Source organism: Sciurus carolinensis, chromosome 11, assembly GCF_902686445.1.
Source record: "Sciurus carolinensis chromosome 11, mSciCar1.2, whole genome shotgun sequence".
Classification (NCBI taxonomy): domain Eukaryota; kingdom Metazoa; phylum Chordata; class Mammalia; order Rodentia; family Sciuridae; genus Sciurus; species Sciurus carolinensis.
In genome coordinates, this window is record NC_062223.1 from 32976461 (window position 1) to 32998327 (window position 21867).

The 21867-nt window shown below is 48.8% G+C and overlaps 1 protein-coding gene across 10 annotated transcripts in view; it reads left to right on the forward strand.

The window, feature by feature from the left end:
• The window catches only part of Ambra1 (autophagy and beclin 1 regulator 1), a 175965-nt gene extending 156090 nt beyond the window's left edge, over nt 1-19875 (forward strand). For all 10 annotated transcript variants that reach the window (XM_047517001.1, XM_047517000.1, XM_047517002.1 and 7 more), the window contains 4 exons: nt 519-658; nt 9162-9254; nt 10512-10705; nt 18321-19875. In XM_047517001.1, coding sequence (XP_047372957.1) covers nt 519-658; nt 9162-9254; nt 10512-10705; nt 18321-18817 — 924 coding nt within the window. In that variant the 3' untranslated portion in view covers nt 18818-19875. The remainder of the gene's footprint in view (nt 1-518; nt 659-9161; nt 9255-10511; nt 10706-18320) is intronic.
• Nucleotides 19876-21867: the final 1992 nt, after the last annotated feature.

Genomic DNA, 21867 nt, shown 5'->3' on the forward strand with positions numbered 1-21867 from the left:
AGATTTCCTTAACAATGCCAGTTTTAACAGTGCTTTTAATTAGATGAATTAAGAATGTTCTCTGATGTTATCACCCCCTCCCGCCCCCCTGTCACCTCCAGTTCCCCATTACTGTGAGAGTGCTGTGGTTTCCATGGTAATAGGACTACCAGCCCAGGTTGCCTCTCACTAGTTGTTTTGGTCAGAGGAAAGTTTATGGGCAGTCCTTTTCAGTGTGTTGGGCTTTGGAGGGGCCTTCCCTAGGCTAGCATCTAAGTAGTAAGGTTCAAAGTGGCTCTGAGAGCTCTCCAAGCATACCCCTGGTACTTACTAAAAGAAACAGCTCTCACCAAAAGTAAGAGGTCCTCCCCTCCCAGCTTCCCTGAGTTCTCAGACATGAGCTGAGAATTAACCTATTTCCAGCCTAGTGGCTTCTCTCCTCCCTGTGCTTAATTTGTTTCTCCCTGGGTTTTGTTATTCTTGGTAACAAATTGTTTCTCCTCCCATTCTCTTTTCTTCCCTCTTTCTCCCCTACTCAGAGAGTTTTCAACGTACTTTATCCCATGCCTGCTGATCAGCGGAGACATGTCAGCATCAACTCTGCCCGTTGGCTGCCTGAGCCAGGACTCGGCCTGGCCTATGGCACCAACAAAGGAGACCTGGTGATCTGCCGACCAGAGTGAGTTGCTAAGGGGTAAGGGGTGGAAGAGTATCTGGCCAAGACCTGAAGTAAGCAGCACTCACCTGTGGGCCTGGCCAGCTGGGCAGGGAGGGGACCTTTAGATCAAAATCCCGCTAGAGCTGGGCACAGTTGTACATGTGTATAATCCCAGCAACTTGGGAAGCTCACACGTTTGAGACCAGCCTCTGCAACATAGTGAGACTGTCTCAAAAATTTAAAATACTGGAGACACCTGTAATCCCAGTGGCTCTGGAGGTCAAGGCAGGATTGCAAGTTCAAGGCCAGCTTCAGCAACTTAGTGAGGCCCTAAGCAACTTAGGGAGACTCTATCTCAAAATTTAAAAAATATAAAGGATTGGGGATGTGGCTTAGTAGTTGAGCACCCCTGGGTCCAATCCCTGGTACAAATAAATAAATAAATATTAAAAAAAAAATTTTTAAAGGCTGTGGCTTAGTAGTTAAGCTCCCCTGGGTTCAATCCCCAGTACCAAAAAATAAAATAATGAAAAGGACTGGGGAGGTAGCTCAGAGGTAGAGCACCCTTGGGTTTTATTATCCTCAATACAAAAAAAAAAAAAAAAAAATCCTGCTAGAGCCTACTGCATTCCCAGGCTCCTTTTGTCAAATGACTATTTTAATACTTGGGAGTCTGACGCAGGAGGATCTCAAGTTTGAAGCCCACTGAAGCAAATTAGCAAGACCCTGTCTCAAAATCTATAAAAAAGGGCAGGGTTTATCTCAGTGGTAGAGCTCTTGTCAGCATGCACAAGGACTTAGGTTCAGTCCCCAGCACTGGGGTGGGGGAGGTACTGCTTTAGTGATAGTGTTTTCTTGACTCTAAGGCAGTAATTTTTTTCCCCTTTGTTGTCTTTTGTTCTCTGGTTTCCTGAGAAAGTCCCTGCAGGCAAAAGGATGGACATCAAATGTTCTTTTTTCTCTTTTAATTCAACAGGTGGTCTTGGGTTTATGTAAATGTTATAGACATTAACTTAAGAAATAAAATTAGAAATAGACTACTGTTAAAACCCTAATTTGTCAAGCCACTGATCTCTAACAATGTTCCATGTCCTGCCTGTTTTCTTTTTCTGCATAATAGTAAAAGCAGATTGAAAAGCTCAATTTAAAGTTAAAGTGAAGTAGGGAGTAGGGAGGGACAGGGAACCAAAGCATTTCTGTCCTGATGACACTCCTTTCCCTTGCTCTGGCTTGTTGGGGGATAGAGGACTATATCCAGACCTTCATTCACTCAAGACTCTGGGAACTGCCAGGCTTGTCATAAGTTTCCATACCCAGCCAGGTGGGGAGCAGGAAGCTCTCTGCTTTGTTGCAGATCAGGCTGATTGCTGTGCAGGACGCTGCAGGGTTCCAGCCGACTAAGTGCCACTTGTGCCTCCAGGCTGTCCTAATGCTGCTCTTTACTTGGTGTGGTCTTCTCCTAGGGTGTTTTGCAGATCAAGAGTGTGGTAGGGTCTGCAGAACTGGTCTGGTGAGTGCCTGGCTATTGGGAGTATCCACATTGCATTTTTTTTGGTGGGGGGGGTGCTGTGTGGGGAGGGTTGAACACGGGCACTTTATCACTAAGATATATCCCCAGTCCTTTTTATTTATTTATTTTTATTTTGAGACAGAATCTCACTAAGTTGCTGAGGCTGGCCTCGAACTTGAGAGCCTCTTGCTTCAGCCTCCCTGGTCACTGGCATTACAGGCGTGCACCACCACACTTGGCTCAATCATACTGTCTTTCCATGGGGTCCTGTGGTGTTTTTTCCTAGATTGTATATATGGATCAGTTCTTGGGTAGATGACTGGTAATTGACCTTGTCAGCTAAGTTAGATGGGTGTCCCCAGAGAGAGAAAACCTGGTTCTAAGAGAAAGTGGTGCATTCAGTCTTGAAATTTTGGAGCCTCTCTCAAAGAGAGCCTACTGTCTAGGCCTGATTCAGTAAGGCCGTTCCTCAAACCAGGGCAGTGCTTTGTTTTGTCAGCCACTTGCTCCTGAGGGTCCAGAAAGCATCTTTCACTCTCTTGTGTCTTTCCAGAACACAACCTGCCTCTTCCATGACTCTGGCACTCTTAGCCCAGATGCTGGCCAAGAGTGATGTTTCTAGTCTTTCCCCCAGTTTGTCCATGTTCCAGTCCTGAAAACCAAACCAAACCACATGAGACTGATAATCTTCTCTCTCTTACTCCTTAGAAATTCATAAGAGAAGTCTAGTAGGCATCTTTTCCAAAAAGGATACAGAATTCTAGGCCATAATTTTATTCATACTAGCACTATTGTTACAGACCTTTCTTTTCCAGTTTCTCGGAGACCTTTTTCCTCCAACAGTGTTCTTTTGTCTGTGGCTTCTACCACTCACTTTTGGCCCAAGCCAACTCCCACCTCCCTCCCTTGCAGAGTGATCTGCTCTTAGAGAGACTGAATTTCTCCCCTGCCCCCCCCCCCCCCGCTTTCTCTTTTATCTTTGCATTACTGGGAATTGAACCCAAGAGCTCTCTACCACTGAGAGGCATCCCCAGCCCTTTTTGTTTCTTATTTTGAGACAATTCCACTAGTTGCTGAGGCTGGCCTCAAACTTAACCCTCCTCGTAGCAGAATGTCTAATCCACTATTGTGGCCCCACAAAGTTTTCATGTCTGAAACCCCACCCCACACATTTGTGATGTGTCATAGACTCCTCAGCCAAACATGAAGCTGGCTTTGGCCTCTGTCTTTTCTGTGCAGATGTTGTCTTCAGTATCCCAGAGTCTCAGTAGGCCTAAGACATCTTGGGCATTATAGTGAACTCATACCCACTGGGAACTCAGAGCTCTTCCTATAATAAGATGGCATGTGGAGCAGTGTCCCATCACAGATAATTTGTTTTAGAATGGGAAGAAACTAACCCATCATTTTCAGTGTTGCCATTTCTTCTGGCTTCTTGGGTTCCCAGAGCCTTAGAGTTGGAAATTTAGGGTAACATATAAATTTAACAGGGATATGACTTTGTCCTCAGTTCTTCAAATCTTCCCCAGTTCTCAGTCAACTTTATATCTGTCATTTTTGCTTAGGCAAGGAAACTATGAACAATTTACAGGTGAGGAAGTTAAGACTCACCTGAGGCCTCCCGACAGATCAGGGACAGAATTTGGCTTCCTAACTTTCCAATCCAGAGCTCTTTTCTACAGCTTGTTCTTAACCGTTTTTACATCAAAAACTCATTTAAGATTCTGATGAAATCTGTGTACTTTTGGGATGTGGCTCAGTGTATAGTGCTTGCCTGGCATGGGTGAAGTCCTGGGTTTGATACCCAGTACTAGGAAAGAAGAAAGCAGTGTACTCCTCTACAGAAAAATATACCATAGGAACACACATACTTTTGTAATCTGTCATGCCCTGGGTAAAGAACACAGCTCTGGAATCTGTGTAGGAGGGTCAGGTGGTCGGTGCAGTAAGAAATGAGAGGACCTGCGGGAACGCTAACATCTTTTGAATAATCTGTGATAGTTCTCTGGCATAAACAGGAAAGTAGGAGCTCAGGGTGGTTGTCTTTTCCTAGGCAACTGCCTAAGGCTCACTGCCTGTCCCTGGATAATGCAGTTCCATGGCACACCCATTCCCAAGGGCACAGGATCCAACCCACCATCTGGACCAGGATTGCAGCCCTCCCTCTGAAACAGGTGGTTGTCTGCCTTTGTCCAGACCCAGGCAGCTGCACCTCATTTTGTGCTCTCTCAATACTGCTCTTGATTCTCCTCCATTGTCTTAGCCTCAGCACTGTCGCCAAGCACAAAGACAGGGAATGAGCTCTGGGTTTCTCTTGGTGGTACTAAAACCCCACTTGACAGTAGACAAAGGCATCAGAAAATACTCCCTCTCACCAGGGGAAGAATTCTTAGGACACATGAGAATACAAACAACTGGCCCTTCAACTCCTATACCCAGCCCTCACAGTGGCTGGTAGCCCTTGCCAGCAGTGAGGTGTGCTCTTCTTGGTTTGCTCCCCACCTGCTCTTCTCCCAGACTGCTGCTGCTGTGCCTGGGCCCGATTGCCATCCATGGTGGGGGTGCAGAGGGTAAAGTACTAGATAGATATGAAGAGTACCTGCTCACTTCCAGCTTCATAGCTTGGTCCTATAAATGGGGGCAGAGGGAATGTGTTGCTAGTAAAACCATTGCTTTTCAGAGTCAGTTCAGAAGACAGAATGGAGGCACTAGTGGCAGAAGGGAAATAGACTGAGAAGGGGTGTGTGGAATTTTGGCCAAGTGTGGAACTTCTGACAGAGCTTGAACTCTGTCCTTTTAGAGCGAGCTACCACTGTAAACAGTAATTACAGTCAAGCATTACGACCAGGAGGGGAAAGGCCCACTTCTGGAATGAAAGGGAGAACCAGAATGACTACAGAGAGTACATCTCTGAGGCTAACCCATGAAAGCCAGGTGCCCGCTCTAATGCTGGTGTCTTGGGATCAGTCCTTCTTTCCAAGGAGAAGTCATGTGGTCTAGGCCTATGTAGCCACATAACTGATAGATGGAAGAGGAGTGTTGTCAAAAGGAATATTCCCCAGACATTGGGAAGTTCATGAATCACAAGTTGTGTAGAGAAAGTATTGGGATGGCTGAGGAAGCCAGGCTGGCTCTTGGTATTTAAGGAGCCCAGGAAATTCCCAGCAGTGAAGAAGCTGTTGAGCCCAACCCAGCTCACAGGTGCCGCTGAAGGGGGCCAGGTGTTAGTGGAAGTCCTTTTGAAGAGACTGCTCCTGATTGGCCTTCCCGCTCTTCCTCATCCCTTTGTGTTTGTCTTAGCTTCAAGGAAGAATCTAGAGCAGTCACTCATTTTTCATCAAGAATCAAGAAAGAAGAAGTTGGTTATGATCATTCTTAACCTTTTTTTTTTTTTTTTTTTTTTTTTTTTTTGGTGCTGGGGATTGAACCCAGGGCCTGTGAGGCAAGCACTCTACCAACTGAGCTATCTCCCCAGCCCCCATTCTTAACCTTAAAGACAGAAATCAGTGACATTGGGCCCTGAACAGTAAGACTCGGTAGCCAGAGGCATTGTCTTTGACTCTGTTACTGGTACAGTGCTGGAAATTGAAACCAGTCAGCAGGTTCTGACTACAGATGTAGAGCAGATCAGGTTCAAGTTGGACCTGGGGTGGAAAGTGAGAGTGGAACAGCATGTTGCCACAGTGGCTATAGCTCCTTTTCTGTTTGCAAGTCTACTTCTTCATTGAGCAATTCAAGCTGGGCATGGACGTGCACAACTGTAACCCCAGTAACTTGGGAGGCTAAGGAAGAGGTCAGTTTCTGCAATTTAGTGAGACCCTGCCTCAAAATAAAAAAATAAAAAAGACTAGAGATGCAACTTAGTGGTAAAACACCCCTGGATTCAATCCCCACTACCAAAAACTTAAAAATAACTAAAAATAAAAAGGGCTGGGGTTGTAACTCAGTAGTAGAGTACTTACCTAGCACATGCCAGCTCCTGGGTTCAACCTTCTGTACCATGATAGATAGATTAGATAGATAGATAGATAGATAGATAGATAGATAGATAGATAGATAGATAGATAGATAGAGATAAGATAGATACAGCCAGCCAGCCCACTCCAGTGCAGTGCTTCTGGCTGATGGTACATGCTGCCTGAGTGGAACACATTTGAGATCGGTAACTATCATAATATTGACAGTCTCCTTTTAGCTCCTGGGCCTTCTTGCAGCTTTCTTTCTGAGATGGGAAAGAAGTTTCCTGGTCAACGCAGTACATGGTTTACTGTCATTTTGGTGCAAACAATTTATTGTCACTAACTAGCCCTGGCTAACAAGAATTTCAGAGGAGAGATTTGGCAGGGACCTACATGGTGTTGCAACCTGTCAATAAATCTTGACAAATTTGTAAATGAGAGACTTCCTGGCAGCTGGCTTCACATAATGCCTAATGCTGCCAGGATTTGCTCACCAAAAAGTGCAGTGGTGACTGTTTTTGGAGGCCTCTGCGATTGACTTCTGGCTCTTTGCCTCTTTCCTGACGTAAGGTCACCTGCATTCACCTTTGCCCTGAAGTGCTAGTGTTCTCAGACAGCCTCAACCCCAAAGAAGTAGCTGAGTGTTTGGAGGAGGAAACACTGCTTTTTGTTTACACACACACACACACACACACACAGACACACACATTTTCCCCCACTGAACGACCATTAAAGGAATGATCTCAAGATCACAGCAGATCTGCAGCCCAGCTCTAACAGGAGCTGGGAAGGGGGTTAGTGCAGAGCAGGAAAGGAAGAGCTCTTCTGTTTTTCTGTGGCTCTCCCTGCAAAGAAATGCGTGTTCCCTCAGGTGAAGTTTGTGCCAAGAGTGTTAGCTACCACCCCCCCAAAGCCATTCAGGCCTTAGGGCCTGATCCTGCTGCCTTTTCCTAAGGTGGCAAAGCCTCCTTGTGCAGTGCCCTCTCATCTAGGTCTGTCAGGCCTGTCCTATTTACTCCTATGTTTAGAAAGAAAGCCCTTCACTTGTCTCCCCAAACTCACCTTCTTCTGGATGGTACTTAAACCCCCTGACTATGATCTGTTTACTCCTCTGGAAGTAAGTTCTTTTGTTAAGGAAGGTGACCCAGGCCTCTAGGTTAAAAGCTGGCTTTTGCTAGACATTACCATACTACTCTCACACTGCTATAACAAATTGCCTCAGACTGGATGCCTTAAATAACACATTTATTTTCTCACAGTTCTGGAGGCCAGAAGCACAAGTTCAGGGTACCATCAGAGCTGGTTTCTGGTGAAGGCTATCTTACCAGCTTGTAGATGACAGCTTTCTTTTTTTTTTTTTTTTTTTGGGGGGGAAAGCTGGTGTTTCACTGAGTTGCCCAGTCTGGCCTCAAACTCACAATCCTCCAGCCTCAGTCTCCCCGGTAGCTGGGATTATATTTGTGTGCAACCACTCTCAGCTTTCTCATTGTGCACTTGTTTGCTGGGGAGAGAAAGGCATATCTCTCTCCCTCTCAGATTGGGTCCCACCCTTATGAACTCACTTAATCTTATTTACCTCCTGAAGACCCTGTCTCCAGATACACTCACATTGGGGGTTAAGGCTGCAGCAGGAATTTGGGAAACCCTCATTCACTCCTTAGCAGCACTCTTCAAGAACTGGTGTATGTACCCTATTTAGAACCAGAGTGGGATGTTTTGAGTATCTCTTAGGATCTCTGCATGGACACTGGAGATCCAATCAGTGAACTCAAAAACTCCTCTTTCTTCTGTTCCCATACTTCACAACCACCACTGGCACCCTCCTCTTAACCACAGTAATTGGTACTAGGCAACTCCTCTTTGGGGAGGGATCTTTAAAGCAAAATAGTCCAGTGTTTTGGGACCAACAACTGTTAGCCAGGATTGCTGCCTGAGGTTCCAAATCAGTATGAAAGATGAGAAGCCACTGCTTCCCTTCTGGAAGCTGGTGTGAGATCAGAAGAAACTACCCAGTCGTCCATGCAGGGAAAGGTGGGCAGTCTGGAGAACTCAGCAGATATAAACTATCCCCTCTGCCATAAGCAGCACAGCCTACCATCTTGTGAAGGTTTCTCTCCTCAGCTCCATTAAGAAGTTGGCACATGCCTGTAGGGTCTGCATGAACTGAGCACCTTTCCCATTTGCTTGACTCACTGACCTTCACCAAGGAGGCTCCAAGTCCAAAAGAGAGAGTAGAATGGACCATTCCAGTTCAATGAGGGCTTTTTTCTACTTAGACTTTTTTTTTTTTTTTTTTTTTTTTTTTGCAGGGTTGGGGTGGTATAGTAGTAGGGGATTGGACATAGGGCCTTGTGCATTCTAGACAAGTGCTCTACCACTGAGCTACACCATAATTTGGTTTTATTTTTAGACTTGGTCTTACTAAGTTGCTCAGGCTGGCATTAAACTTAAAATCATGCTATGTCAACCTCCTAAGTAGCTGGGTTACAGGTGTGTACCACCATGTCAACTTCTGTTTAGACTTCTGAGCTCCAGGCAAATTAAGAATGTTAAGGTACCTTCCTTCCAGCCCCGTGGCAATAGGGGAAGGATCCAGGGTGTGACCCTGAACTGTCTTTTTCCCCCACTTCTGAGGACTGAGCATGCCCTTTGTCACCTGTCCATGGCACTGTGTCTCTCCAGTGGGTCTTGTTCAAGCCTCATAATGGCTATTAGCTCCTTTCCCAGTATCTGGAAAATACTGGGAACCCACTGCCTGGTATTGCTGTGTTAGTTGCCTGTTGGCCCCAAGGAGAAGTTGCTCAGGCTTTGTCTGGGGGAAGAAAGAGACCGAAGCACTACTGCAGGCATTTGAGCCATTCGAGATCTATCTGAAATGCTCCAGCACTGAGCATCTGGGTGGGGGAGCAACTCTGTTCCTGGTCTCAGGCCTGTCCAGGAGAGGCAGGATGGGCCAGCAGGTCACAGTCCCCAAAACCCATGAACTTTAAGGAGTTCTTACCACCCCTTACTAATACCTCTCACCTTTTTTCCACTCTTCCCAACTGATATTCAGGGCCTTAAACTCTGGTGTTGAGTACTACTGGGACCAGCTGAATGAGACCGTCTTCACTGTCCATTCCAATAACAGGAGCAGCGAGCGACCTGGGTAAGTTGAAGTTGAGAGCAGCAACTGGTGGGGGACCTTTCCCTTCTTCCTACCTTTGATGGACTTTGGGCCAGTGCCCTCAGACTGTTCTTCAAGGCTCTGGGTTCCTCCACAATCAAAGCAGTTCCTCTTTATCCCCTTCATGGTTTGAGTTTTTATATGAAGTCTCATTTGAGAAAAGTGTTCCATGGTAAGAAAGAGAACAAAACCTATCCTTTCAGAGTGTCGCTGTAGAACACCCTGCCCTCCCCCTCCACCCATCCTGGCCATGGTGTCCAGGCATACTTGCTATCCCATGAATTCTGTTCTGTGAGCCAGGGATAATGTGTGTGTGGGTTTGGTGGAGGTGGGGGGGTTGTCTTAGGACCATGCTACAGGGACCAAGCCGGCCAGGGCTGCAGCCCAGAAACAGAGATGCTCCGAGAGCTAGTAAGAGAGTAGAAATCTGGTACTGATCCTCTTTTCACTTAATTTGCTGTTGAAAACTACAATGTTTTGATAAAAACAAAGGCACGGTGCAGCCTGCTTTCTATAGGAGTTGCTCAGCACAGCTGGAGGCGAGTCCCAAAAGCAGCTAGAAATTTGAATATCTCTGGACAGTCTCAAAACTGTTGGGTTTCCTTTGCTGCCAGCTCCAGCAATCCCAAAGGTCAATGCCTGGGAGATGCCTAAGGAAAGGAGGAGGTACTAGTCTTGGGCCTGGGCCTTCCTTGCAGGGCAACTAGTTGTGCTCCCTAACTTCAAGAAGCTATTTTCAGTAGTCCCTAGACGAAGGATTCCAGAACAGCCTCCTTAGAGTTCCTATGCTTTCCTCCAAAGTAGAGATCTTAGTCCACGTAGAAAGTCTAAGGATTAAAATTGGAGTCTTAGCAGCTTGTAGTTAGAGGGAAGGTAAAACTAAAGAACAGGCTTTTTTACTCTTTGTCCCACAGATCTTCTTAGTAGCTTCCTGAGTCTAAATAAAGGTCTTTTGAGATCACCCCCGCCCCCCCAAAATGGGCCTGTTGTTTAAGGGAGTGTCTGAACCAGCTGGATGTGCAGGTTCCTGTGGTTCTGTGGCCTTCTTTCATTGTCCCAGAGCAGGAGCTGTTCTTGGAGAAGAGTGGATACAGCCACCATCAGGAGTAGCTGTGGAAGCACAGGGCTCTCTTCTCAGCCTGCAGTCCTGGTTCATACTGTACCCTGAGAATTGGTAGGAGCCTCAGAGCTCTGTGAAGAGTGCTGTCCCAAGCCTGACCTCAGTCTGTCTTTCTCTAGAACCAGCAGAGCCACTTGGAGGACAGACAGAGACATGGGTCTGATGAATGCGATTGGGCTGCAGCCCCGGAACCCCACCACTTCTGTGACATCTCAGGGCACCCAGACTCTCGCCCTTCAGTTGCAGAATGCCGAAACACAGACTGAAAGGGAGGAACAGGAGCCAGGGACGGCGGCCTCAGGTCCTGGTGAAGGTAGGAGCTGTGCGCTGCCAGATAGGGAAGTGTGGCTAGGGGTGGGTCCCTGGGAGTATCATCCACCCTCCCTGGGAAGGTGGCCTAAGACCCCTGGCTCTCTGCGCATGGCTTGAGTGCTACTCCTCAGGATGGGGACCCCTTAGATTTGGGTAATGCCCACCTGATGGCAGTAGGAGTGGCCTCAGACAGGAACAAGGACATTATTTCTTGAGCTGGATCACTCTCTCCAGTAAATTGAACTACTCTGTCAGCTTCTCTCAGCTCCCCCAAGTAATCTGACATCCTCCAGAACTGGAAGGTCCCAGGCTGGTTTTCCAAAGAGCACACAGGGCACAGCCTGGATTGCCAGTGAGGCTGCTGCCAGCTCTCCTTCCAGAGGCATGCACCCAGGCCTCATGCCACCAGGGCCAGTGTGTTTCCCACCAGCTGGTGTGCAGGTCTGCGCTACCACAGGCATGGCTCTGGCACTCCTGTTGCACTGTGGTGTGCTGCTGTTTTGGCTGCAGCCAGGCATACTGTCAGCCCCTTCCTCTCACCAAGCTCAGGTGTGGCCCAGCCAACCTCCAGAATGCTAGCTCTCTGTGCCAGTCTCACACTTTTAAGAACCAATTAGCACGTTGCAGCAGTCAGCTTGGGCCACTTTGGAGCCGTTAGCAGCTGTGTTAAACAGGCTGTTCTCACTTTTCACTCTCCTTACCCGGTCCCTAGCCCCCTTGCTGCTCCCAGCTCCAAACACATTTCTAGGTCTGGTGGAGCCATTTGCTTTAAAGAGACCATGAGAGGAGAAGCCCTGGTGTGCCTCAGGCAAAGAGTAACAGTGTGCCTGTGTTGCCCCAGGGGAATGACTTTCTACCCTGAAGTCCCACAGGGCCCTCTCCCTCTCACTGCTATGAACTGAAAATTTTCTAAGTCCCTCTTTGGTCTGTGCCCCAGCCCATCTCCTACATCAGACGCCTGTGGCTCTTTGTGGGTTGGAAACCCCTTGCTGGGGACATGAGCACCTGGCAGTGCTGAATGAAGCAACCATCTACAATTTTGGGCCTCAGTGAGGAGGAGACCAGCCACCTCCAGGCCCACTTCTGCAGATTTCTGTGGATGCTGAACTGCCTTTGAGTTCACTAGGTCTATTCTTTTTTTCTTTCTTTCTTTTCTTTTTTTCTTTTTTTTGGGGGGTGGGTAATCAGGGATTGAACTCAGGGACACTCAACCACTGAGCCACATCCTGAGCCCTATTTTGTATTTAATTTAGAGACAGGGTCTCACTTAGTTGCTTAGTGCATCACTTTTGCTGAGGATGGCTTTGAACTTGCTATTTTCCTGCCTCAGCCTCCTGAACTGCTGGGATTACAGGCATGCACCACCACATCTGGCCCACTAGGCCTATTCTAGGAAGCTGGAGAGCCAGGCTCATGGGCAACCACAGTGCCCAGCCCTCCTCTCACTGGACATGCAGCCACGAGAACCTCTGATGAACCCAGGGAGCATGAGGGTTACTCATGAGGAGGCTGGAGAATGAGCCTCTCCTTCCCCAAAGAGCTTGCAGTTTAGAGAGAGAAACAGACACCTAAGCAGTTGATTACTTCAGTGTGATGAGCCCCCTAGCAGGTTTGTATTCATGGCACATCTTGTACATGTTGAGAACTGAGGCTGAGCGAACAGGGTGAGCAGATTACAGAGGGCCCGGTCCGAGTGAGGCCTCTGACCTGGTGGTGAAGTGCAGTAGGAGCAAGAACTTCCAACCCAAGAAGCACATCCCCTGGTGTCTCATCTTCCAGAGAATCCTCTGCTTTTTGTCTGGCTGTTTCCAGCCTGTGGTCAATTATAAGTTCCTTTCTTTCTGTTTGAGTAGTGGGGACCAAGGGCAGGCCAGAGAGAGAGAGAGCTCTTTCCCAGTGTCAGCAGCCAGGATGTCATTCTTTACCTGTCTGTGCCCTTCATAAAGCAGAACAGATAGTAAAGGGTGAGCTGTGGCCTAGCACTGGTCAGCAGGCAGAGTAGGTAGGATGACTTGCTACCTCTGTGTGTGGCCCCACAAGCTTTGCTGAGAGCTCTGGACTCTTAAGTCTTCAATGTATACTAGTCCCTTTCAGAAACAGGGAGGGAGGTGTAGGTTGCAAGTGGGATGAGGAATTGGCTGGTGGGTGTGTCTGTCCTGTGCTGAGGCCAGGAGCCTCGTGCTGAGGTGCTTTCCCCACAGCTCATAAACCAGATACCAGATTCATCTTAGGGGAGTCAACCCTTCCTCCCCCCCATTCCCCCCCAGTACTGGGGATTGAATGCAGAGCCAGTCTACCCAGAGGCTATATCCCAGCCCATTTTAAATTTTGAGAAAGGGTCTCGCCCAGGCTGGTATCAAACTTGCCATTCTCCTGCCTCAGCCTCCTGAGTGTGCCACCACACCTGGCTTCTCTCCTCATTTTGACTAAACTGGTAGCCAGGTCTGCAGGAACATGGATAGGAAAACCCAGGTCAAGGAGGTGACCCTGCTGGGACTGGTTAAGGGGAGTACCACACCCCCTACAGTGTGGGGACCTGCTCTGCTTGTAGTAATCACTGTCCTGTGGCTGTGCCTCCTTTAGCCCCATTCCATCAGCACCAAAGAGTTCCTGGCTACTACTTCTACAAGAATTTTTCTCAAATCCATTCAGCTCTGTTAGCTTTCCATCACTATGACAAAATACCTAAGAAAAATCAACTTAAAAAAAGAAAGATTTATTTTGACTCCTAGTTTCAAAACTTTCAGCCCATGTTCACTAGGCTCCATCGTTTTTGGGCCCATGGTAAGACAGGTCTTCATGGTGTAAGGACACAGCAGGGGAAGGCTGCTCACCTTTTCGCAACCCAGTAGCAGAGAGAAAGAAGGGGCTAGGAACAAGCTATACCCTTCAAGGGAGACATCCCCAGTGACCTACTTTCTCCAGCTAGGCCCTACCTTCTAAAGTTTTACCACCTCCCAATAGTGCCACCAAGCCTTCAATGCATGAGCCTTTGGGGGACGTTCCAGATCCAAACAATAAAAAGCTTTTCCCAGAACTTTAGAAAGAGCTCTCTATAGGGCCATTTGCTGGTGTTGGCTTTTTTGCTGGTCCAGCTTTAACAAAAGAATTTTAGTTCCTCTAGAACTTGCACTTGCCTCTGCAGCAAACTTCCTTTTATTGAGTAGGAGCGCAGTTCAGAAAGGAAGGAAAGCATTCCCTGTTTGCTCCTAGCACTGGTCCGTTGCCTGACTGGCATGTGGTCATCATTCAGGAAGTGGAATGAATGGAGCTAAGGGAGGATTCACCTCTGAGCCATGGGCCTATTTTTTGTCTGGTAAAGATGGTAGTTAAACCGACTACCACAGCTTGAGCCCTGGCCAAGGAAAAGTAAGTGTGAAAAGGGAGAAGCTGGAAGATAGTACCCCAAGGTCAGGATGCGCAGCTCCTCTCTGGACTCGGTGAATCTTGATTCCCTCCTTTTTTCTTCTAGGCAGTGAAACCATTCGAATTAAATGCAGTTGTCAGCATGGTGGGAAGTAACTGATCTTACCCTGGCCTCTACATCAAAAGTACCTTAGGAGGCTAGGGTCGTAGCTCAGTGGTAGAGCATTTGCCTAGCATGTGGGAAGGAAGACCTGAGTTCAATCCCCAGTACTGCCAAAAAAAGAAAAATGTACCTAAGAACTTGCCAAGGAAATGATCTCACATCAAAACTAAATCATTTCCCATTTTTCAAAGACAAAAGAAATACTTTTGCTACAGGGATAACGACATCAGAATTAACCCCTGTGGCCACCATTGCTCCTGGAACCATTTCCTATGGGCCTCAGTGTATTTTCCTCTTGGAGTATATGCCAGCTGCCTTCAGTGGCTCTTAGCCTCAGCTTAGCATCCCCAGGAGAGAAGCACAGCTCATGGTGCCTCCCTGAAGCCATCTACACCCAAGCCCCAGGAACCAATTGTGTGCACATTTTAAAATCTCCCATCCATATCTCTCCCCCTTCCCTCCCTCCCTCTCATGCATATGCATGCACGCACCTCTCTCTCTCTCTCTCTCTCTCTCTCTCTCTCTCTCTCTCTCTCTCTATCTCTATCTCTATCTCTGTTTCTCTCGGTACTGGGGATGGAACCCAAGGGTACTCTACTACTGAGCTACATCCCGAACCCTATTTTTAATAGGGTTGAGACAGTTGTCTAGGCTGACTTCAAACTTTCCATCCTCCTGCCTCAGCCTCCTGAGACACTGGGATTACAGGTGTGCACCACCATACCTGGCTCCATCATTCCCTTTTGAGCACTTTGTATCTGGTGGTGCATCAGGTAGTATGAACCCACAGGTGTTAAGAGAGGGAGGGAACCACACTCAGAAATGAAGCCATCATCGTGTTCCGTCTCTTGAGCAAGTCCAGGAAGAAGCAGACGTAGAAGTGCCTCTGTAGCAGGGGTAACCAGCTTTCAAAATTGCAAGTCTGAAGCCCCTGTGTGTAGCCTGAGAGCCCTTTTATTCATTTGTATGTGTGTTTAACAAATACACGTGGCACATCAGACTGTGTTATACACTAGACCCAAAACCAAATAAAACTTAGTCCAAGAACTTCAGGAATTTACAGCTTCGAAGAGAAATGCCACAACCACCAATAATAACTAATAGAGGTGTGGAGCACTGCCACAGCTTTGAGAGCAGCACCCCTTCCAGCTGAGTCAAAGGGCGTTTACACTTGCCCTTGATGCTGACCAAGGAGGTAGGGTGAGAGCCAAGTAGATAGAGCTTGCACATTGTGTCCCAGCATGCATAGGCAGGGAGCAGGGTCAGGTCTGGTATAGTCAAGGCTGCTGGGTGCATGAAGGTGGTGAGCAGCGGGGTGTGGTCAGGAAAGTGGCGAGGACCTCAGAGGGCCCTCTGCTCTCAAGCTAAGGGGCTTTAACTACTTTGAGGGCTCATGGAGCTGCTGGGCTTCACACAGCATTTGTACTTAACCAAAACCCATTTAGTCAGAGGTGAATTAGAATGATAATGACAGCAGCATAGATGCCAGCTGAACAAGGAGGAAACTGGAAGCAAGAAGACCATTAGGAAATACCGCCACAGTTCTAGAAGAGGGGACCAGGTCCAGAGCCTCAAGCAAGCAGTGGGAGATGGTCGAGGGCCCCAACCTGAGTGCCTACCATAGCTCCCTCAGAGCCCCAAGGCAGCCTAGAAATGATCCATGTGAAAAGAGTTGGTAGTTCAGCAGGCACAGAGCCCGGCATGATGAGCTCCAGCCCATGGCACATCCCAGCCCAGGCTGAGGAGATCCTCAGAGACTTCTTGTCAGGCAGTGGGCTGGGGAGGCGCTGCAAGACTGGGAGGTCCCCATAGGCAGCTCACAGCGTAGAGACTGCCCTGGCACTGAGGCCTTAGGCCTTTCTCCTTGCCCTTGGCCCCATTGTTAGAAGGCTTTGCCTAGGGAGACTCAGAGCCCTTAGGGTTTTTCAGTTCAGGAAGTTGGAACTGGGCTGCTCAGGAGAAAGTGAATGAATAAGAGTAGCCACCTTGAGGGATGGGGGCAGTTCCCAAGAGGCCTTGAGACATCAGCTAAAAGCCCAGTAGGGCCCCAACTGCTTAGTGCTGGGGAGAATGGTTTCAGACCTAGAGGAAGAACCAGGAGCAAGCACTTGAGAAGGGGAAGAGATCTGGGCCTTAGACACAGCTCAGCTGTGAAAATGAGTGACCTTTATAAAGTAACTGTTGACCAGTACTCAGGAGACTGAGGCAGAAGAATCTCCAGTTTGCGCCTCAGCACCTTAACAACGTCCTCAGCAACTTGGTGCAACTCTGTCTCATTTTTTAAAAAGACTGAGGGTGTAGCCCAGTGGTAAAGCACACCTGGCTTCAATCCCTAGTACCCCATGTCACCCTCCCCCTCACTGTTGTTCCCCAAAAAAGACCTGGTGACACACACCTATTATCCTAGCCACTCAGTAGACAGAGGCAGAAGGATGACAAGTTTGAGGCCAGCCTCTGCAATTTAATGAGACCCTGTCTCAAAATAAAAACGAATCTTTAAAAAAGATGTAGCTCTTGGAGTTGTGACTCAGTGGTAGAGCACTTGCCTGGCATGTGTGAGGCCCTGGGTTCGATCCTCAGCACCGCATACAAATAAATAAAATAAAAGATTCATTGACAAATAGAAAGAATTAAAAAAAAAAAAAAAAAAGATGTAGCTCAGTGGCACAGTGTTTGCCTAGCATGTGCCAGGCCCTGGGTTCAGTGCTTAGTACCCCAGAGTAAATAAATGAGCTAGCTAATTAATTTAAAATAAATAAAAGTAGTTGCTGACAAGTATCCTTTAAAAAAAAATCACCATTAAGACCTTCAGAATTGCAAAACCCAGTTGTCCAGTTAGTTTCCTCGTTTGGTCACTGGAACCATTTCTGGCTGTCTGAGAGCCTGGGTCATAGTTGTACACGGTCGACCTGGTTCTTGCCTACTGAGGGCTGATTGGGGACTGGGCTGGAGGGTGAGGACGGAATTCCTGTTGCCGATCCCAAGCATGTGTGACCTCATTTCCTCTACCCAGCACTCTAGAAGATGAGTAATAAGGTCCTTGGCCAAGGCCAGCTAGTCAGTAAGTGGCAGAGCAGAGATTTGTTCCCCCACAAGGGAATGCCCAGGCCTTGAAAGGAAACAATCCCTTTCTCCATCCCTAGAGCTGCAGGTTGGAGCCTCATACCTGGGCTGGACACTTGACTCTCTCTGAGTAGATGGTGTCAGGAGACATCCAGCCCCAGGAGAGCAGTAACTAGGAACTTGTGGAGACCAGTGGATAAAAGGAGAGAAGACCAGGAAGGCAGCAGCACTCTTCCTAGGGAGCAGTTAAAACCCCAAGCTTCCTCCTGGGCTTTTAGGAAATAACATAAACAGAAAAACACTACAGGAAAACAGTGTTGAAATAAAGGGGAGCAGGCTGTTTTCCTGTGGGTTGCACCCTGCGGGGTGCCTCTTACTTTCTGAAGACCAGGCAGCATGCTCCATCCCAGCCCCTAGGTCTGTAATCACCAGAGGGCAGACAAAGGAAGCTGTGTGGGTCCACCTGTTCAGCCTTCTTTCAGACCACCTGCCTCTAGGGCTGAAGGGATCAGTTAAAGGCAAATTTACCTTGGGCCCAGCCCTGCCTCTTTACTTATTTATTTATTTTTACTTTTTGGTACTAGGGATTAGACCCATGACTCAACCACTGAGCCATATCATTAACCCTTTTTATTTTTCATTCTGAGACAGGGTCCTGCTAAATTGCTTTTAGGGCCTTGCTAAATTGCTGAGGCTTACCTCAGACTTGGGATCCTCGTGCTTCAGCCTCCCTAGTCACTGAGATTACAAGTGTGTGCCACCATGCCAGCTCCAGCCCTGCCTCTTAACAGCTGAGTATCCTTGATCCTAGACCTCAGTTTCTCCACCAGTAATGCAGAGGCATGAATTGGGATCCTTGAGGGATTTTGCCCCACTTCAAGAGTCTGGTTTTCATGGTAACAGAGTTGGGCCTGTTATTCCTGCTTTTGCCTAGAATCTCCCAGCTCCTGCTAGCAGCTGCCACCTGACTCAGTGGCCCAGGCCAGCAGCTCATTCCCTCTCTCCTCTGCTTCATACCTTCCAGGTGAGGGCTCCGAGTATGGCGCGAGTGGGGAAGACGCCCTCAGCAGGATCCAGAGACTGATGGCCGAGGGGGGCATGACGGCTGTGGTGCAGCGGGAGCAGAGCACCACCATGGCCTCCATGGGTGGCTTTGGCAACAACATCATTGTCAGCCACCGCATTCACCGAAGCTCCCAGACAGGCACTGAGTCTGGGGCTGCCCGCACCTCCTCACCCCAGCCCTCCACCTCTCGGGGACTGCTGCCAGAACCTGGGCAACTGGCAGAGCGAGGCCTAAGCCCCCGGACAGCCTCCTGGGACCAGCCTGGTACCTCTGGGCGGGAGCCACCTCAGCCAACCCTGCCCTCTTCCTCCCCTGTTCCTATTCCTGTCCCCCTTCCCAGCACTGAGGGACCAACCCTGCACTGCAACCTGACCAATAATAACCACCTTCCGGATGGAGGTGGTGGCAGCAGGGGGGAGGCTACAGGCCCCAGCGGGGAGCCACGCAACAGGTAGAGACAAAGGTGTGCACTGGTGCCTCCCCTCGAGCCACTGAGCAGAAGCCGGACCTCACAGCTGACTGGGAACTGTACACGAGGAAGCACTGCTGGCTGCACCAGGGAACAGGAGGAGCAAGAGGGTGGGGGTGAGGAGTTAGTGGGCCAGAGGCAGTGCAGTGGGCAAGGCTCGCGCCAGGGGACTAGAAGCTTCCAGAATCTGGAGTCCAGGAGGGCCAAACTGCTGGGCCTAGTGTGAATGGAGGAGCAAGTGGGTGTCTGTGCCATGAACTCCCCTTTCTCCTAGGATCTTGGGCTCAGGGGACTCGGCCCTGGACACAGGAGCCCCAGAAGAGTGAATAGTCTTCCAGATCTGGCCCACACCATCCTGGACAGAGGCCAGTGGGGCAGCTTTGCTCTGTCTACCTGTCAGGTGAACAGAACCACCAGGAGCCCAGGAACAGGAGGAGTGGCATGGTCCCCAGAAACCATCCTCTCTCAGCCTTCCAGAGCTCCAGCCTCTCTCCGTCATCTTATCCCATCCAGAGACACAGTCAGGGGTCAGGCTGGGCTCCCAGGTTCCTGAGGGCAGGTACATTCCACACTTGCAAGTGTGGGGCAACTGTGGGGTTAAGGGGGACAGCCCGCTTCCCTGATACAGAATGGGGTCAAGGGACAGTGGGCAGGTCCTCACTCAGGAGTGGGGGATGTAGGCTGGCCCACCCCCAGGCTTGTCCACCAAGCTCCTCCCTCCTCCAAGGCCCCCAGAGCAGCACCTATGGGTGTCAGTATTACCTGAGCCTAGGCCAAAGCCCGCCCAAGGCGGGGGAGGGGATGAGACTCCAGGTCAGAATGTGAGGTCTTGGTCTGTGGTTTAAGGTGTTGCATGTGGAATCTTGAACTGTACGTGTAGTTTCTAGTGGAAAAATCAAGGCTCTGATCATTTTGTTTTTAGTATGAAAATGTGATTTCCTTTCTGTTTGTCACTCATCATAGAAACATTGTGGTGGGAGGAGAGGGGACAGTCTACTGCTAATGAGGGAAACACCAAAGATCTACATCATTAAAATGATGACATGCCCCTCGCCAGGCTCCTCTGTCTGTTTCCGTGGAGGATGGAGGAGGGGTGGGAATGGGAGTTGGGGGGCATGGGACTGAGTCAGGTTCCAGTGTTCCCCAGGCAGTTCAGTGGTGCTGCTGTTCTAGAGGAAAAACCCTATCTGACCCTGGCCAAGCCAGTGGGTTGAGGGGCTGCCACCTCTGCTTCACACAGTTTCTCTAGACCACCACCCCTTGCTTCTGGGGGGGCCTGCTGTGGTTTGGGGCCACTTCCCAGTGGTGGGTGGGCAGGAAGGGGTGGTGGGAGGTTGTGCATCCTGGTTGCTTCCTACCCAGGACTATGGACCTGAAGATGACAAAAAATGGATCCCCTTCAGTCCTGGGAGACCATCTGTCTGGGTGTCTCTGCAGCCGGCAGAGAGCCTGCTCTTGTTTGCTGGTACCCTGCAGGTGCCATGCCTGCTGCCCCAGCTCTGCCTTTCCTTTGTGTCTACCAGACAGTGACTAAAAACCCTGCATCGTCCATGGGACTTGGCCACTTCCAAGTTCCAATCCAGTTTAGAAAGTGGGAGATGGATATTTGCCCCAACTTTAAGAAAGATGTAATAGAAATGTGAGCAAACCCTGGGTTTTTTGTGGACAGCAAGTACTTTATGAGTATCCTTTTTGTGACCAGCTCTGTCCCAGATGCTATGGGATGTGCAGAATTACAGGTTCTGTCCCAGCAGAGACAAAACCAAAAGATAATGGGCAAGCAAGTAATACAGAACAGTACAAAGTTACATAGTTAGGAACGCTCAAAATTTTCTAGAAAATTATATCAGTAGACCAAACTAAAAGATCCATCAGCTAACTGTGTGGCCTTGAGCAAGCCACTTGCTTTTTCTGGGCTTCACTATTGTAGTGGCACACAGGACTTGTAGTAAGCAACCTCTCAAAGTTACTTCTAGCTCTATAATCCTGAGTCATTCCAGCTCAGAGAACTCAGTGAGGGCAGATTTCCCTTGAGAAGTAGGATTTGAGATAAATACTGAAGGATTTGTTTAGTGTAAAACACATGCCAAGGACTCCGTATTATATCCCCTTGCAAAAGCCCTCTGAAGTGGTTACTGCTGTTGCCCCAGACCACATAACTAAGAGGGAGAGCCTGGTTTTGGACTTGGGCAGTGTACGATTCCAGAGTGCACATCATGGCCACTAAAATCTACAGAGGAAGACAAAGCTTAGGAGAAACAGAATGGGACCTGGAGTTGCACTGTTGCTTTGGGAACAAAGGTATGAGGAGGCCTTGTGGATGAGGTGGTCCAATTTTGGCCCTGCCTGATCCACCTCTGCTGGCTTTGGCCAAGGATGAATCCATATGCTTCCTGTTGGAGGCTGTTCCCAACACCGGCTTGTCTCCACACCAACCCCTTTCCTTGGCTGTCACCCAGTGATAGACTCCTTGGTAGCAAGGAGGACCTTTTCAGGACCCCTCACACATCACAAGGCTGCTGGGTCAGCAAGACAAAGATTGGCAATAAATTCCTTTGGATATGAGGACACTGTTCAAAGAAATGTGCAACTTGTCTACTGGACCAGTTGAATGGAAGGGAGAGCAGAGAGACTAAACCACGGTCTCCTGGTTCCCAACTCAGCTCTCCAGGGTTCCACTATGGGTTCTGGGATTAGTGGGTGGGGGAGGAGAAAGCCCCAGCCCATAGCAGGGATTGTGGGGAAACTGGTGTGGCTTTGCCTGATAGTTTCAGGAAGAGCTCAAGACAACAACTTGGGACATTTCTGGTTTCTGGGGCTTCCAGTCCTAGACCTTGGTTGCTGCCCCAGCTAAGATTCTGCCCTCCCCCTCCACACACACATTTCCACTCTCCTAAGAGTATCCCGAACCCCCACCCCCGCCCCTAGGAGGAATATAGCAAAGTGGAACAAGTGCAGAACTGTCATTGTCACATGAACCTACTGAGCCTCTTATCTGTGAAGTGGAGCAAGAACAATAGTGTTCCTTTCACCCTC